Genomic DNA, 19,208 nt, shown 5'->3' on the forward strand with positions numbered 1-19,208 from the left:
TTTTTCAGATAGAACATATTGATAGTATTGATGTGGAATTTAGAAAATGATTCATTTTCAGTTAAATTTCAGTCACTTTATCTGTTATGCAGTTGCGATAGAAAGTAAAAGAAAGGGCAGAAGGTAAATGTATTCAAAGTAGTCTCAGTCTAACTCTGTTTAGTGGATAAGGAGCAAAGGTTGTTCACCATCTTTAGAAAGAAATTATCTGTAGGCTACTGTTCCTCATTTGCATATAAATGAATAATGGCAAATTTTAAAAAAAAAAAAAAAAAAAAAAAGAGAATGACTTTTGGACAGGGAGTTATGGAATGGCACAGAACAGGGGGGTGGAGTTATTTTTCCGAGCTGGAGATTTTGCTTGTTCATGCATTTAGGAACACCATGGGAAAAGGTGTGATCAGGTCGGTGCTCCCATTGACCTCATCGTTAATAAATAGAAGGTAGGAAGACATAAACACAAACCTGCATAATGCAGGTGCAGTCTTTCTGAAATTTGAAACATGAAGTTATTACAGTATTTTTGTTGTGTATGTGATCTGCTTTGTCATTTAAACTCTTTGTTTCCAAAATTGTTTAGTATTGGTATAGCTTTTGATTCAGTACAATTACAAATGATTGATTTTCTCATTTGTCTTAATCTTATGCAGAAACTGGTATGAACACGAATCCAGGTCCTCTCAAGTCCCGATAAACCAGACACTGACACAGTTAAACATAAAGTCAAAACAAAGCATAGCTGCTTGTGTTGTAAATCCCAAATAACAAATATAAACTATCCAGAAGCTTATTTTCTACATATTTTTTCTTATGCTTTTGAAATATTGCATCTAGCATTAGCATTTCAGCTTCAGAGGTTACTGCTTCTGAACTGAATCAGATGCCAGAAAACGTAAATCATTCTGATCTGATTGTGTTGTGTATGCACAATTTTTCATAAAAAGAGCATTTTAAATAGCAAAATATTATTTGTTCTAGCAGAAAACAAAAGCTAGAACTACCATTGGACAAAGCTAAATGAAGAGATAATTGTGCTAAGTCAGGCACATCACTAACGAGAGGATTAGCATCACAACTGTTTCCATCAGCTGACTTGCTATATCATAATCATGCAGGTATACAGAGAAATGATTTTGGATTAGAATTTTCTCACTAATACTCTGCTAATACCCTGTCTGTATGTCATTCCTCCAGCACAGTATTTCTTACTTTATGAGCATTATTTTCATATCTTATTTTCATCACTGCATTTGCGAGAGGATTAATTCTCACAGCAGAATCCTCTCATCCATATCTAACCACGTACTATAAATAGCCCATTCTTTACATAAATGTCTCTTCCATCCAAATGAATAAGTTTTAATAAAAGTCAAATTAATATGCATTTCTATCCACATCTGTCACACAAGTATTAAGCTTTAGAATGAGATAAACAATTGTCAGAACTAGTCCTCCAGTTGAGTGCTATTATAAAATTGCATTAGATGCTGCCACTATTTTATAAAACATTTAAATCTCTTTTATTTGCTGTCTGTCCAGTGCACTTTGTCACTGTTTGTTTTTTATCAACTCTTCTACACTGGCCAAGCATAAAATCTTATTTGTAAGTTTATTATTAGCAATACTATAAAATTAAATTGTGCATGTATTTCAGAACAGGATTAACCTTTGTTAAGTTGTACACTGTAGGGTGTATACAGGTATGCAGGGTATACCCAATTATTTTCTATGTGAATTGGGTAGACTGATCTCTAAATGCCTCCCTTAGGTTGATCACATTCAGAAAATTGCTGCAAGTCAAACTTGTTGCCTAGGACAGTGAAAGCAGGACCTCCCCTTCTCTAATTCTGACAGAACTTGCTTCCTTTCTTGGATTTGTTGCTGAGGTTAAAATGTGTTATACCTTTTGCATCTGGTGGAGTCCACTGTAAAGGAATTTGCACAAGGCTGTCTCGTAAAGAATGTTCACCCAGAAATGTGTTGTAGTCAGACAAACTTGTTCATGTAAATACTATAATGTGGACAACCACCGGCCAATGTTTTAAACATTTATCCTCATGTATTTCTGAAACTAAGAATGAAGTGAAAATCTGTTAGGAAAAGCCAATGATGGGCAGAGTTAGTTAGGGTTATGCATGCTTCCAGTTCTTTACCTGCCTTTTTAGTTGTCTTAAAATTATACAGCAACAAAATATATCTTTTGGAATAAATTAATCACAAATCTGCCAATAGGGCCAATTAAGAATATGAAAATGTCCAAAGAAACAAGGAAATTTACAAAATCTTTTAAAATATGGGGTGGCACACAAGATAACAAGCCTGGAAACATGGCAATTGTGACTACTACAAGTCCACAGTGACATTTTAGACATGTTTTCTTTTTCCATCATCTTATAGGTTTGAAGATGGTCATTGTCAAGATAACAATGTGTGTTACCACAGAGCAAAAATGGTCTTAGTCCTTAAAATGAGTCTTCATGTGTGGTGATTCCATAATTTTACCCAGACCTTGTAGTTTTGTGAATGAACAAATCAATAAATGCCAGCTCACTTGTGACAGGACGATTGCCAAAATGCATAATTGTGCAGCTGTCTCACCCTTTAGGCATTGAGCTGGAAGTGATTGCAGAAACTGTACTTGTACTTTGGCTAATTTCTAGGAGTGGAACTTGATTTAAAAATGATGAAATTAATTAGGGGCTTTGTAATTAATTAATTAATCTCGATTAATCACATTTTAAATGGTTGTACCAAAAAGACAAAAATTATTTGTATTTTATTTCAATGGATTGTTTTCAATTGGAAAACAGTTGAAAAAGAAAAGGGCCAAAACTAAACAGACCTAAGGTTAAAGTGCCATTTTAAGTACATTAATTAACAGCTGCAATGTGTTATCGTACTTTTGTCCACACTCCTCTTTACTACGCATTGATATCTGACTGCAACCGGGAACCGGGCAGCTGCCACGGGGACCGGATGGGGGAGGGGCTTGCAGCAGACGTCAGTCTCCAAAAGTCTCCAATAACACTAAAAAATGTCGCAAGATTCGTTGCTAGTTGCTTCTTTTGAAACAGTGTTGATAGAGGGGTCTGAAAACTAGCTAAATATTGCACCAAAGTCGCTGAGTTGGCAACACTGCATTATCCAAGCTCTGATGTGTACAACAGTGAAATTGGTGTAATTAACGCCTTAAAGTCCCACTCCTAATAATTTCTTAACGATACTTTATTCATGTGATTAGCTAACAGAAGGGAAGAGCAAATTTAATTTAGAAGTAAAAAGCAGACTCACTTCTTCTAGTACCACTATACTACCATTTAAGGTACATTTTTTGACACTCATTGTACATTAATTTAAGAAATCTGTAAACTAGCTAAAAGTTTTCAAATTCAGAGGCACTTCTTTAGGCTAAGAAGTCACAGCAGGTAAAGTACAAAGACAGCTGGGATTCAGAAGGTTCACATACTGGTTGTGTTCAACCATATTAAGAGAATGATGGTCACTCAACAAACCAAACACAACAAGGTGATTTTTAATTGTGCCCATTGTGAAGGCAATAATGAGAATGATCTTTTTATCTGTTTAAAGGACATTTGTTACCACTTGTGTCAAGCTGAGGGGAATTGAGTTATTTACAAATATATTATAAAGTATGTTTTTACCTTATACCAGCCCTTATCTTGTTCTATGAGTCATCCTCTGAGTTATTTGTCATCTTTCACCCCCACACTTGAAGAACCAGAGCACCAAGGATGTTTAATATGTAAGGTACTAATCTGTTTCATATGGAAATTAATTCCTCACAACAGTGAACCAATAAGGAACCACTCATTATCATTCTAAAGATCAATTTGAAACTCCTAAATAGGAAACAGGAGAGGAGAAAAAAATCTAGAAGGATGAGTTGTATGAATAAGGGGATGGAGTCTTGTACACAGTGTAAACTGAGAAATGGGTGGCTTCTCAGGAGGAGAGAAAGAAAATGAGACAGAAAGTTATTAAGTATCTGTATCCATATATAGATCATTGAACATCTTCTTGGCCCGCAAGAACCCTGCCGCCCACCCAGCATCTGATAATTACACTTCATTAGGAGAGCAGGTAGTGGTGAGAGAGGAGAGGCTGACTGCTGAGGGCAACCTGAGAGCGAGGGAAAGCATGTACGTGGGAAGCACAATGGAGCAATATAATGTTGCAAAAGGATCATGGGAATATGCTAATGAAGGAAAAAGAAGTGGGAGTTGACTCAGGTGACACGTAGACCACTTTGTGATCCATGACTAGGTTGTTGTGTGCGTGCGTTTGTTTGTTTGTGTGGCTCCATGAGTGTGTGTGTGGGTAAATTTATTCAAGCTCAGGGGTCTGTATTTATTGGCTTGGTTTAGTGTCACACAAAGATGGACAGGTCTGCCCTGATGCAGAATGTAATAAGGTTTCTGTGACACACACACACACACACACACACCCACATCCCGTTACTTGACATTCCCACCTTGGTATTTTCTTGCACCAGCTATACTGTACCTATACCCTATACATCATGTGACGTGGCAGCTTTAGAGTAACACTAGTAAGTAAAAGAGTGCTGCAGATTGCAGTGCTGCAGTAAAAATCTGAAGACTGACAGCCACATGGGAACGCGTCCATATGGAAACATCCTTCACAGCACAGGCTTGTCGAAGAGTGGCTGAGTAAAATCGCTACAAATCCTTGATGTCCCAGAAGTGCAGGGTGGAAAACGAAGAGATCCTCTGCGTGTGTGTAGTTATATGTGAGCTGTCAGCAGAGAGGGAGTGAAAGGTGGGGACTGCAGTATTCCTCCAGCGGGAAGCATTGATTTTCCGGCCTAGCATGGGGATGTGGGAAATGTCAGACTCTAATTGAGTTGATAAAACCGTTTTGAGTCTCAGACGTAAATATGGTTTCCCCTCACAAAAGGCCACTGCATTAGACAACTCCCCTTGGGATGTCTGTAAGGAATGAAAGGTCTCCTTATTTGTGCATGTGTTTGCATGTACATACTTGCATGTGGAGTTGCTTGGTCAATGGAAGTGACAGGTATGCTGTCACTGAATAAAAGGTTTTGTTTCATTGTGGATCAGAGGGGAGGCTTGTTAGGATAATCATTTTTTGGTGTGGCAAAGGGGGCAGTAATGGAGACTGTGAGCATGACATAGAGGTCATATCCATTAGAGGTGTACAGGGTGAATAAAGAAAAAGATGAATGGAGCCTCTGTTGTTCCTGCTGATTATTAGATTGATATGCAGGGAGGGCAGAGGACTTACCTGCTGCCTTCAGTGGAAATTCACCTCAGAGTCAGAGGAAAGATAGTGGCCTGTGTTTCAGTGAATTTCTTTTTGAATAATAACAGCAAGGGATTTTATTTGATTTTGCATTATATAAATACCGTAATAGTCTACTGAAAGACTTGTCTGTGGAGTTATCACAAATAGTGGTAAAGAGGCATATCAGTTAAAGTAATCAAGTGATCAGGATTCAGTCTGTGAGGAATGAACACATGCGTACATGCATGCCTGCATCTATAAGAACATGGTTTCACTGTTAAAAGTGATAATTTGACAGCATGAAAAATTTATCCCACAAACACTCATGCACACACATTGTTTCTTTCACATCCACATGTGTGGAAGTGCACACACACATTTGTGGCAAAGCCTACTGGTAATTACTGACATAATTAGGCAGACAAGCATTCGTATAGGGAATGCACACTGATGAAAACACACACTCAAAGACACACATTACCTCCCTGGTAATTAAGAGTATTAATTACAAGCATAGCTGTCCCTGTGAGGCTCTGTATCACTCACAGACTGGCACACAGCAGGGTTCTTATTACGTTATCTCACCACAGCATCACTACTTCTGTCTCCTTCTTCCAGTCTCTCTGGTTACTCTTGCATATTCTCGAATGTACACCTGTTGGATAAACAAATGTTAGCTAATTAGTCAAAGACTGATAGCTGACCATAGGTTAAACTCCAGAGGCTTGGGTCATGACAGAGATCTGCTCTCTGGAATAAGAACAGACCACTATGCCTTAGGGGTTTTGAGTCTTTGATTTTTGTCAAATGTCTTTTGAGCAACTTTGCCCTCAGGCTCACTTCCTCTTTTCTTCTTTACCTTGTTATGCCAAAGCAACTAACGTAGGACCGCACATTGAAAAGATCAGGCTAGAGAGATACTGTTTTCATTTTTGTTGCGTGCGGTATGTTTCATCACACATTCTTTAACTTTATATTCTTCTTTCACCATAGCTGACGTGGCAACCTATTCACACATCTTGGTTAAACGAACTTATGAATGATTGCTGAGCTGCAAATCTGTTTAAAAAAAAGGAGTGAAGAGCACATTTTGCTTGATAGAGCTTGAGGCATATTCCCAATCAATGAGCTAACCTTGCACCAAGAGACGGGGCTGTGGAAAATCTGCAGCATTTGAAGGTGCCTGGCATCATTTTGAAGATATTTTACAGTTTATTCCTAAATGTCACAGTGGTTGTGTGTTTGAATATTGCCTGTGAGTGTCTAAGTGGTCTCTGCTGAAGCCAAGGTTGCATATACCCTGAATGTGTTTGCAATGTCAAGATACCGGGAGTGGGATGAGATGTGCCTAGCTCTTTCATTACACAGTTAAATTGCAATCTTTCCAAAGCGCTAACAGTAAAAAAACACGTAAACTAGACTTTGGTTTAGTGCACACCATGAAATAATTAACTTGTTTGGCTTAGTGTCTTGTTACTAGTACAGCTTCTTTAGGGAGTATTTTCTAATAAATAGGGAGGATTGTTGTGGGTGGTTTATGACCTGGTGATCTTCACCTCATATGGTCTTGCATAATAATGTGAGGATGTGTAATATTCCTATGGTATTTGTTTGTATCTGATGGAATCATAATGCAACCACTTCTTTATGTGTACACAGCACTGTATTATTATGTGTTAACTTATTTCATTCTTACACCATTTGTAACTGTTGCTAAATACCTCCCTTATTCTCTTTGTGTTTCTCTGTAGTGGACGGCTGCACAGACTGGTCAGTGGACTACCTAAAGTACCGGGTGCTACAGGGTGAGCCAGTGCGGCTTAAGTGTGCTTTGTTCTATGGTTACATCCGGGCCAACTACAGCCAGGCACAGAGTGTGGGCCTCAGCCTCATGTGGTACCGCAGCTCTGGCCTTGGCCACAGCGACTTTGAAGAACCAATTTCTTTTGACGGTGTGCGCATGAGCAAGGAAGAAGACGCCATTTGGTTTAGACCTGCTGACCTTCAGGACGTGGGCCTCTACTCCTGTGTGTTACGGTAAGCTTTTTTAAAAGAATGTAGATGTCCATATAACTAAAACACTTTTTAACTTAATATGTTTTAATTCAAGTAAATGTGACTCAAAAGTCAAGCAAGTTTGAGGAGTCTGAACATTGCGCATTGTCCTTGAGCTCTGTACAATACTGTGTACCCAAGCCCATTTGAAAAATGCTGATTCAGGTCCACATCAAGGGTATGCATCATGTGTGAAATCTGTCATAATCATAAATAGTACCTGTGAGAGGTTACACATCAACATTTATCAAAAGTCTATTACTTAACTGTAGGATGTGCAAAAGTTTTGACATACTCGGTCAACTCGTTAGACCCTTATAGACTTTGGTCATTTTTCTTAGAGAGGTCAAAAGAGCAGAAGGCAGGGCTGGATAACTTCTCTTTGGCTCAAAGCCCAGCAAGGCTATGAAAACATTTTAGTACATTTCAGGCATGCTGTTTCTGCCTTGATGTGAATGAAAAATGGCAATTCAACAATGCAAATTAAGATAAAATATGTCAGTTTTCCAGGAGAAAAAGTAAACTTCAGCCCTGCGACTGTCTTTTTTTCCCAAAACATGCACATGTGGCTTGTGTGGATCCAGTAAGAGACACTTACATTAAATTAATATGACACTGCTAGTTGTCGTGAATACAACTAGATGTGAAACGGTATCCATGGTGGTGACAGTTACAAGGTAAAAATAATCTATTTTATCCCTAACCACAGTCACTTTGTAACCCTAACCAAATGATATTGCAGCCATTTTTTGTAGTAACATGTTGTGTTTACATGTAACCTGAACAAAAATTCTTTCTCTAGTTGCAGGCTTTGTGGCTTTTTAAACAAATGACTTAATAACGATTTTTTTTCTGATGTAGAAATGCTTACATAAGGTGTTGCTTGTAGGGACGTTATGTTACAGGACAAATTTCTGAGTTGCTTCTAAAAATATAAGCAAACAGATAGGATCGTTTCAGTTGGAGGACTTGTTGAAAGTCCCATTTGATTGCAGTGGAACTCCATAGAGGGGAAACATACAGAAAGCAGTATGTAGGTTATAACACATTTTTTTCCATCTGGTATGGCAGCAAGAGTCTTATTTTTCTTTTTAAAAACTACGTGTACAGAGTGACCTGGCCTCAAGCAACATTCATGAACACATAGCAACAACATATTTACCTTTACACTCCCTCATTAAACAGCTCGTTGCAGATCCTTAATTCACAGATACTTTAATAAACCCTGTTAAAAGCCTTTTAAAACCCAAAGAGGCAGAATACATTTGTGTGCAGTGATACCCCAGTCCTTGCTGCATTTCATTACTCCACTGTGCACAATATTCTGAAACAAACACTTTGCAGCTTTGTCTCCCTCTAAATGAATATTGCCTTTAATTATTGACAGTTTCTTCTAACAAGTCTTTGCTCTTATTCAAATGTTGTGTTTGAAATTCGGGAAATAACTGTGAAACTGTAAAACACTGCACTTGTAAAAAAGTGCCCCTAGCTCTGTGTTTCCCAGTTTGCATTGAGCTTGGGGGCTGAACTTTTAAATCACATATTGCTGCAAATATGACCCAAACCTTTTCCCTAAAACTCTCTCTACTCTATTTTTGAGTTCTCAAGCACTTTCAGTTTTTATGTAGTACGCTGTTAGCCCCCATTAATAAAATAAATAAATAAATAAAAATCAGTCCTTATTGTAACACTGAATGGCATAACTTGATATGTATAAATATTGCTGGGCCAGTCAGTGGGTTTCTATCTCTTAATGTGTCCTTTTTTACCTTACTTAGCCTTGTTTTGTCACCTGTCTTGTTTAACACCTGACATTCTTTGCTAATGGCATTGCTCCTGTTCGTTTGTTTATCATCTCACTGCATCTTTACAATCAGTTTTTTTGTTTATTGGCAAATCCTCATCATTGCTTCCTTCCTTCTGTGTTGGTCCACTTCTGTTCTCTGCGTTCCTTACTTTGTGATTTTACATTTTGATTTTCCTGGAACTGCAGCACCATGGGCTTTGGTCTGTTGTTGTTTCAGTGTAAATTAGTCCTGATATTCTTTTCAGTATCTTTGATGGCCTTTGCTTCTGTTCATTTAATGTTGTCATAGATAATTTGCTTTTTCTCTCTGTGTGGCTCTGTGTTTAATGGGGCTAGAAGAGATAGCATTAACTTCATTTATTTTATTTAAAGCATTAGTTAATGGCAAAATATCCATTGATTAATTTTTAATTTGAACAAAATGTCAACAGAAAGATAATGGGTTTGTATAAGGCAGCCTTATGTAATATATCAATAACTTTCAAAATAAACATCAGAATAAAGTGATGATTTACACGTGATTGTTTCACAACAGTTTTTCATAGTGTTCTGGTAGTTTAAGCAGTCATATTTGCAAAGAGATTCAAGTACAGACCAATGACAATCTAAAAGACAAACTTAAACCCATGATTGTTACTTTAAAGATATATAGTGGCTCTGTTTTGCTGAAGGGGTAATTTTGCTGCTGTGGTATTGGTTCACTTTCTCCCTTTGAAAGAAGGGTCACCACAAATCAATACAAAGTTTTTTGAGTGTTCACCTTTATCTTACGATGAAACTTTTCCATCCTGATGAAGGTGGTCTCCTCTAGGATGACTGTGCCCTCATTCGAAAGGCATGAGAGGTCAGTGAATGGTTTGATGAGAATAAAAAAGGTTTGAATAATATCTTTGGCCATCACTGGCTGTGCATTTCAGCTCAGCAGAACACCTTGGAGGTATGAGAAAGTGCTGTCCACCACTATTATCAAACCACTGATGGAAGGAATATCTTTTGTGGGAATGTTCCATCTCTTAAGTTTACAGATTTGTAGAATCAGTGCCAAGATGTATTAAAACCTTCTGTAACAGCACATATTGACTGAACCCACACTGTGACAATTAATGTTGTTTTTGACAATAAGTTCTCTCTTGTCTTTAGTTTAAGCATAGTCAATACTATTTTGTGCCTTAAAGGGAATACATTTTCATTTTTAACATATTATCATTGCATCTCTACTGTACTTGAACTCTTTTCTACCCCCTTTTTTTACCCTGACCTGCATCTACATGTCCAGGCAATGCAATCATCAGGCAGCCACCACCACACACATGACTTGACATTTGAGTTTTACATGTGCAAATGGAAAGTGTTGCTCAGTGCTCACACAGCGGCAACATCAACATGAATAAACCTCCCGAATCTTTGCCTGAGGAGGAATCAGCATGGTCATGTTTAGCTAAATGTATGACTGTAATTTCCTCTGCCAGCAAAGCCTACATTTTCAGAATAGATCATTTGGGAGCAAAGAATATTTATTGATTGATTTAAATTAATTTTAGTAAGACAAGAATTTTGACAATTAAGACTGATTTCAAGACATCAATGGTGGTGGATTTCTGATGGCTAATTTAGATTACACATTTGGCTGAGTGAGAGCGGAGCATGTAATCAAAGCTGAAAAGGTAGCTGTAAGAAACTGTCTATTTAGCAGTGAATGTACTGTTTTGCTAGAAGCTTCAGCAACAAAGGCCACAGCTCCTCTGGTTTTAAGCTGCTTTCTCACTGCTGTGTAAAGTGAACAGGGTTAGCTAGCTGCAGCTTTCACCCAGTGCTGTTTTTGTCAACGATGACGAATTTATTTTGTTGACGAACCTTTTCTTCATGATGATAACGAGACGGTGACGAGCTAAAAATGGCTCTCTAATGACGAAAACATGGTGAGACGTTTGTGAAATTTCGTTGACCAGACGAGACGATGTGAGAGCAATCTGTCAGTCAGCAATGCTGCTGCACCTTGGCCACGGCCACCACCAGACGTGCATGGCACACAGACACGTAGTTTATTCATTCATATGTTAACCTTTCCCGTTTTTCTCGGGGGAGATCCTTCTTCTCCAGGACCGAAGTAGCATTCGCTTCGGGTTTAACTCCCTACGCTCCTCTCTACACTTGTTAACGGGGTGAAACACAAGGAAAGGAAGGCAGCGGTTGCGCTAAAAGAACAGTGAGATTACAAGACCTTTACACAGGTTTGTGTGGGGGTAGTGTTCAACTCACCTGGTAGCCACCACGTAGACAGAAGCTACAGCTCCTCAATGCACCTGGACCAGGTTCGAGTCCCAACCTGGAGCTATTTGCTGAATGTCACCCACTTTTCCTGTCTACATACTGCACAATAATGGCCACTAAAGCTCACATAATCTTAAAAAAAAGAAGAAAGAAAGCACTTGTGTGAGTGGAAGGCACACATTATACAATTAGCATTTTGCAATTTCCCTCTGGGGATAAAGTATTTATAATGATAGTCAAAGTGACGTCACAACTAATCAGTTTTAGTCAACTTCCTATTCCTAATACACATATAAAATTAATTTAACAACTTTTCTAAGTGCCATCTTAATCTTTTTCAACTCAGTTTGAAGTGCTAACTTTCCAAGTAAAAACAAAAATAAAACTCAAGTGGTTCTCAGAGAAGTTGTTTACACATGCAACACTTGTTAATTGGCAGAATCCTAAAAAAACACTGAGTACATTAGAGGTCCAGAGGGCATGCTGACCTGTAATCTGCATTGTAGTACACCACTAGTTATAGACTGACCTAACAAAGCCAAGAGCGACAAATATTAAGCAACTGTGAATAGTAGTGGGCTGCCTGGGCTTTCTAGAGTCGGTGAAAGCTGCATGCATACCAGAAATTTCAAGCTACTGATGGCAATCTACTGTTTAGTTGAAGACAGCTGTTTATGCTACAGTTACTTATTTTTTTATTGTGATGTTTTAGTTTAATATTGAGGTTAAAGATTCTGCTGACAAAGAACACTTTTGGTGATTAATTGTACTCAACACAATAAAAAAATGCCAGTGTGCCTTTATCCCTTTACATTTTGCACTAAGAAAAATGCAAGAAAAAAAGTTTCTTTGCATTTTTTTAATGATAATAAAATAACTAATAATTACACAATATTAATTATAATAAAATAACAAACACTTATTTTTGGTATTACATACACGAATCAGTGGTAGAGAAGGCTTAGGTAAGTTTATTTCCAACATTATTTAATTAAATTCATTATCACTGAAAAAAAAAAGTCAATGTAAATGGAAGAGCAGGCTGTTAAATAGTTATTTGGCTAATTGTTATGGGCTTTTCAAAAAAGCCCTTCAAATGTTTTTCTCAAAAAAGATATATGAAGGCACACCGATTCACCAATGTGTGTATTTGCAGTGTATTTAGTGTGTGAATGGTTATCTTTGTCCTTCTCTCTCTTGAAATTCAAGTCTAATTGCGAGTTTTTATGTGAAGGTGACTTCATTTACATAGTAATCTCCATGTGCCTTCTTTGACTTTCTCTTTTATTCCTTTGCTCTTTTGCTGCTGCTGTTCCCTCTGCATATCATCTTACATTAGGTCTGTAGCACTTCTTCAGATTCATCAATCTTTCTTTCTCTCTTCTTCACTCCATCACTGCCACGGTCCCTCTGTTTCACCTGATAGATTATTTTATAATAATTCTACTAATGAGTCAGTGTTCTGGAGTGGGTGAAACCATGCACATTTCCTTTCCATGATTGCATTATCCCACATGTTAGATAATAACGTGTGGAGAATTACAGCTAATGTCAGCCGCTGACTAATATCCAAAGCAGCTACACTTAAATAGAATGTGACAGATGTGAAAGACACTGTAGGACTGTGCATTGACCCCCATCTGTCCATCAATTGAGCAGCGCCACTTACACCTTCTCACAAAGCTACAGGGTGCCTGCTCTGAATATTTAAGATGTAGAGATGTATCCTTTTTGGCTCCCTGGGGACTTTATTAGCTCAGATGATTGACCGTGAGAGGTCATCTCTGATCATCTCCCCATTATTTAATTGAATTTTTACATTTGTCTGCATGCACAAGTACAGGCTGATGATAAATTAAGGGGAAAAAAAGGTAAACCCTTTAAGTGAGGGGATCCGGTTGTTCTGTGATGCTGTGGGAAGATTTAGTGTGCATGATTTGCACTTCACTTCTCCTTGGAGGAAGAATCACTAGAAATCAGTCCACTCTAAAATCTTAATGATCACCAACATTTCTGTTCTGGAAGTCGTCTCATCCAGGATTAGTTATAAAAATGGACTTAAACGTTACTTTGATTCAAGCTCATTTTATTAATTAACAGTGTTGTTATTGTTAAGGTGGAGTTTTCTTTTATTTTTTCACATCTTTTGAAGTTTGACATAATTATAAATAACTAAGCACAAAAACCATAAGAAACTACTAAGAAACTACTAAAAGAAACTATACTACCACACAGCACCAGTAAAACCAGGTCCATGAAATTACAAACATGTATTAACATGCAGTGTGTCTAACCATGCTTATTTTCAGTGATAATTATAACTGATGTAGTTATTGAATTTCAATATATAAAGATTTGTTGTGATGATAGTTGGTTCGGCTGTAATAGTGAACATCCAGCAGTGGTCCACTGTGCTCCAGGCATTTTTACTCACCTTATTAAGATATTTTATGTTGTTTCTTTCTATAATCTATCTGTAAGTGTCCATGTTTGTGCTGTTCACCATGTGTTGATATTATTGTATTTGCTCTTTAAATAAATATATAGTCTAAGAATGCTCTGAAAGCCTACAGCATCCCATCTCACCACTGTGTTCCCACCAGATAGGAGGTATTGAGTCAATAATGTTAGAATTCAGCACTAAGAGGGCAATACTATGTTGCAATATCTTGCATCTAACTTTTTGTTCCAAATGCCCTTTTAGTCATCTTCTTTCTGGAGGTATACAGTATCTTTTCTCCTCTTTCTAAGTAGCTATCCTCCCTCTGCTCCTCTCGCTGCTATCTGCAGCCAGTGTTCCTCAGCTACACAAAGCTACATTTGTCTTTAAGTAAGTGTCTGTGGGTGTATGCGTGTGTTTGTGTGTGTATGCATCTGTATTTTATGGCCCCAGGGGTTCAGAGGTGTTTATATGAGAGAGGTGACTCCCTTATTGCTTCCATAACCTGACTAGATTATATGAAACCCTGTCATTTACAGTGAATGGGAGCACCTGGCCAGCTGTAAATGTAATGTAATGAAATGAAATGAAAGCCCATATGGCTTTTCTCACAACCCTTTGACCAAGTCACTGACCGAGCCAGATCACAGCTGGGTTGGGGAGGCAACAGAGGATGGAAACACATCCAGACATACATAAAAGAGTATGTCTACTTTTTGGGTTGTGCTATTTTTCATGATACAGACCAGGTTGCTGCTGCTGCTGACACACTGATCCACGCTTTCATTACCTCCAGACTCAATTACTGCAGAGGCATCTTTATGATACAGAGTCCTTGATAAACTCCAGTACATCCAGAACTCTGTTACTACTTATTACTACTTTTGTAACCATAACACCCTGAACCTCCACTGGCACTTTGTTCCTCATCTACAAAATCTTCTTCATGGTCACAAAACCTTCCATAGCCAGGCCCCCTCCTGTACTCATCTTATTCATCAGACTTCTTTTATTCCCATACTCTGACACCAACCACATGGACCTGGTTTCATCAGTGTTGGGCACATTCCTTTAAAAAAAAGTAATTAATTATTACTAGTTACTTCCCCACAAAAGTAGCTGAGTTAGTAAAAGAATTACAGCATCACAAAAATAATTAATTACTCAGTAAAGTATTCCATTACCCATTTTTAATGTTCAAATGTGTTCCCTTTAACAGAGCTTTAAATTCATTTGCACATGTTGATTTATTCATAATAAAACTGAATATTAGATCTGACTAGTGAATAAAATGGGCACTTAATAGAATAAACTGCCAGCAGAAAAATCATCAACAAAAATCTCAGACTGCTTGGATGTCGTGCCTCTATTTGTGTGTGTGTGTGTGTTGGGCTGTGCTCAATGACTTACCATGACATTTTACTCTTCCTCAGTCAATCATCATCCCTTAAGCTATGTGGTTGTGGTTAAATAAAGGCAAAAAGCTCAAATAGATTCAAATAAAATGCAAGAAATAAAAGTTACAGTCTGAGGAACTAACAGTTGTTTTGATACAAGCTGGCAACAAATAGAAAAGTTGTTCACCTTTATTTAAAGCAGCTGAGAGTTTCATCAGTTTGTCCCACATGTGAGGAACATAAAAGCTGAACCTTCTCCATGTTTAGTTCTGACTCAGAGAACAGAAAGTAGACGTGATACCGATGACATGAGGAATCTGGTTGGTTCATAACGACTCAAAAGATTCTGAATGTATCTGGACCCTAAACCGTTCAGTGCTTTGTAAACTAACAGCAGGATTTTGATGTCAGTTCTTTGACAAATGTGATCCACTATCTTGGTCTTAGTGTGGACTCAAGTAGCAGCGTTCTGGACTAGCTGCAGCTGTTCGATGGACTTTTTAGGAAGACCTGTAAGGACAGCGTTACAGTAGTCCAGTCTAATAAAGATAAATGCATAGACAAGCTTTTCTAAATCCTACTGAGACATCAATCCTCAATATGTTCTTTAAGTCATAACAGGCTGACTTCACAACTGCCTTAAAGTGACTTCTGAAATTCAGGTCTACCCCCAGATTTCTGGCTTTGTTGTTAGTTTTGAAGTTAGCTGTATTAAGCTGTGTTTACGATGAAACGAGCAGTTAATTAGATTACCCATTACTGAAGGAAGTAACGCTGTTAATAATGCTGCTTATTTTAACTCTACTACCATCATTGGGTTTGACAGGGCCCTCTTCTAGGCACTCCTTGCTCCTGGAACTCTTTGATCAGCTTATTCTGGGACTGCGGTATTCTAGTTCTATTCAAGATATCATTGAAATTTTAACCTTTCTATAGCTTAGTTGATTGCTTTTTGATGCATACATATATTTTGTGCAACAGTGTACATTTACTGTGTTTATTTAACTATTTTTGAAAGTGTTAAAGGAACTATCTGGATGCCTCATGCTTATTGATGAAGTCTGAGATAAGCTAGAATATAAAAGCCTGGATTCAGTGCCTTCTATGTTTGACCTCTCTAATGCTCATGTAGGTGATTGGGAGCCAGTTCACCTAATAAGACTTCAAAATCTTGTTTGCATGAGCATGTAAGCTATCACAGAATCAAAGCTGTCCACACGTATTTGGCCTTATAGTGTACATTTTGTAGGGAACACCTTCTCACAGCCAACAGTTTAAAGGCAGACACTGTGTCACACAAAACCAACAACATCAACAGCAAAGCTGGACAATCATTATTATTTCCTAGATAGCAAAGCTAAATAGCTCAGCAGTGTTGATGGTTGCTGGGAAACAAGTGGGGCAGATGAGCAGTGAGGACTGACTCATTGTGATGAGCAAGCACCTTTCTGTTGCTTGTGAGACCATCTCTGCATTTGTCTTTTCTGTGATTAGCATTCCCTGACTACCCCCATAAATCCAGCAGTGGTCATGAGCATCCGAGATTGACTCAGTAAAGTTGCTGAATCTGTCGTTATTGCTTCCCCTCCAAATACTAAGTGGGCTTAGCAAGGCAGAGGAAAAATGGATAATATCTGAAAAGATCAAACAGGGACCAAAACATTAAAAAACGTGTGGTCAAAGGATCCATTTATTTTCTTTGTAAAATAATTCAATTGAAAGATTCTTTTCTGTATGATTGTCTGACTCTAATGTAACATTAGAGCTGTTAATGCAGCAAAGTGACACGTGATAATGGTTGTTACCAAGCAAATAGAATCATGGTAATTAAGGTTTATTTACCTCTCTTCTCTACCAACCAGAAACTCTACGTACTGCATGAAGGTGTCCATGTCTCTGACCGTGGCTGAAAACGACACAAACCTTTGTTACAACTCCAACATGAGAAGAACTGAGAAGGCTGAGCTCAGTAAGAGTAAAGATATCCTCTGCCCTGACATAGATGACTACGTTGAACCTGGAAAAGATCCCGACATCACGTGGTACAAGGTGGGTTTACTAACTGACTGAAAATCCTTCTAATTGTGTTTGCTGATATATTTCACCTCTATATTTGCTTGTGATTTGTATTCTTGCCTCAAGGTTCATTGGTAACTTTTTTGACTAAATGCTGCGGTTTTTTAAAGAAAAAGTACCAAGGAGTGTGTATGTTTTTGTGATCACGCAAACAGGAGGTTTTCTTCAATGGTTCATTGGTTTGTTTTTGTCTCATTTCTTGGCTGTTTATGTTTAAAAGCCTTGTTGGAAACGCAGTTCCAGATCACTTAGGCAGATTATGTATGGAGGCAATTACTTAAGCTGTATTTGCAGCTTTCCTCACCATTGTGAGAGCCATCGAGAGAGAATGAGAACTGCGTAGAGGGCAGCTGCAGTGATGACTTTCATAATGAGCACAAAACTTCTATGAGAATAAAATTGTGCAATATCATTCTGTGCCCTGTGGGAAGACTGGATGCCCTCCAAATGCTCCTGCACCCTGATCTTTATTCAGCACGCACCCCTTCCTCACTCACCTGGGTTCTTGCCTTTCTCAGGTCAAGCATGGCCTGCGGACAACATAGTGCATCCCGACGAAGGGCTCAGGCCAGACTAATCACAGGCAGATCAGCAGTAGATTAGCTGGCCGGGCTCGACCTCTAGGTTTTTCTAGAATTCAATTACTATCTGGGTAATGACTGGGAGTGCTGGGACCCAGAGTTATTTGGACCACTGCGGAGACTCTGTGATTGAATTCAAAGGTTGCCAGAAGCAATGATGGAATAGAATCCGCCAAGCCATCGTTGTCCCCGCCAGAGCACCATGGAGCTGGAGAGCAGATCATGTCATGAAGTCACTCTTCGAGCCTGCGCATGCATACTCTCACATTCACAAATACGCTGAACAAACACACTTGTTTTGCCAGGAGGGACTGCTGTAAATAAAATTCTCTGTCCTCTGTGGCCTCAGTAGAATATTGAATGGTGTATTTTCAGTTCAGTGCAATAAATCTTGTAGAGATAAGTGGGATAATGGCCACGCCTTATCATTTTACTGCGTGGAATTATGGGGAAAGCGGAAAGCTACACACCCCTACCACTTTATCAACTTTCTTAACTCTGTGATGTTTTAAAGCTTCCGTATCCCGCTCACATTACTTGTACTCATATGGATGTAATTTCATTGTGATGTAGCGGAAAGGCCTTAAATTTTACAGTTATAATTCATCTCTGGACATAAGCAGTTTATCCTCCCTGTTTTGCCAGCTATTTCATGTTTGATGTGTACAGTGTGGGATCAGTAATCATTTTTAGTGAAGTTGACCTGTCTGTTCCTCTCTAAAATGCAGGAGTGTCATCCCAAGCAGTGGCGGGCCAGCATTATCCAAAAGAGAGACATTTTGTCCATCCAAGAAGTGAAAGAAGATGACATTGGGAATTATACCTGCGCAGTTCAGTTTGGTGGCTTTGTTGTCAGGAGGACGACTGAACTCACTGTTACTGGTAAGAGGAAACCAAAAAGTAGGTCTTTGTACATGCGGGGGAACCATTTAACAAATACTACTGAGAGTGGTTCATGTTTTAAGAATGAGTAGCAGACACCTGAATACAAGTAACGGTTGTAACAAACATACCCATGTACACACACAAACACATGGCTGACACATAACTGAGTGCTGCAATGACGTCCTGCTGCTGTGTTAATTGTAGGGGGAGGTTGAACACTGTAGCCTGGCCTCTAGCTCAGCACTTTCCACTCAGCCAAGCATTGTTGAAATATTTAAGGCTAAAGGCTAAACCTGTTCACACAGAGAGCTAAAGAGCCAGGACCAAGGTTAGAAGATTTACTTTGTTTCTCTTTCTTTCTTTCCTTTGAACAGTTGGAGGTTGAGCACATGACTAATGCATGTATCTCT

General features: G+C 38.5%; 1 protein-coding gene across 7 annotated transcripts in view; it reads left to right on the top strand.

Moving 5' to 3' along the window:
• Positions 1-19,208, top strand: part of il1rapl1a (interleukin 1 receptor accessory protein-like 1a) — a 188,427-nt gene that overhangs the window by 80,785 nt on the left and 88,434 nt on the right. For all 7 annotated transcript variants that reach the window (XM_042002238.1, XM_042002236.1, XM_042002242.1 and 4 more), the window contains 3 exons: positions 7,038-7,323; positions 17,119-17,305; positions 18,642-18,795. In XM_042002238.1, the coding sequence (XP_041858172.1) occupies positions 7,038-7,323; positions 17,119-17,305; positions 18,642-18,795 (627 nt within the window). The remainder of the gene's footprint in view (positions 1-7,037; positions 7,324-17,118; positions 17,306-18,641; positions 18,796-19,208) is intronic.

The sequence above is a fragment of the Melanotaenia boesemani genome, chromosome 12 (assembly GCF_017639745.1).
Source record: "Melanotaenia boesemani isolate fMelBoe1 chromosome 12, fMelBoe1.pri, whole genome shotgun sequence".
In the NCBI taxonomy this organism is placed as follows: Eukaryota; Metazoa; Chordata; class Actinopteri; order Atheriniformes; family Melanotaeniidae; genus Melanotaenia; species Melanotaenia boesemani.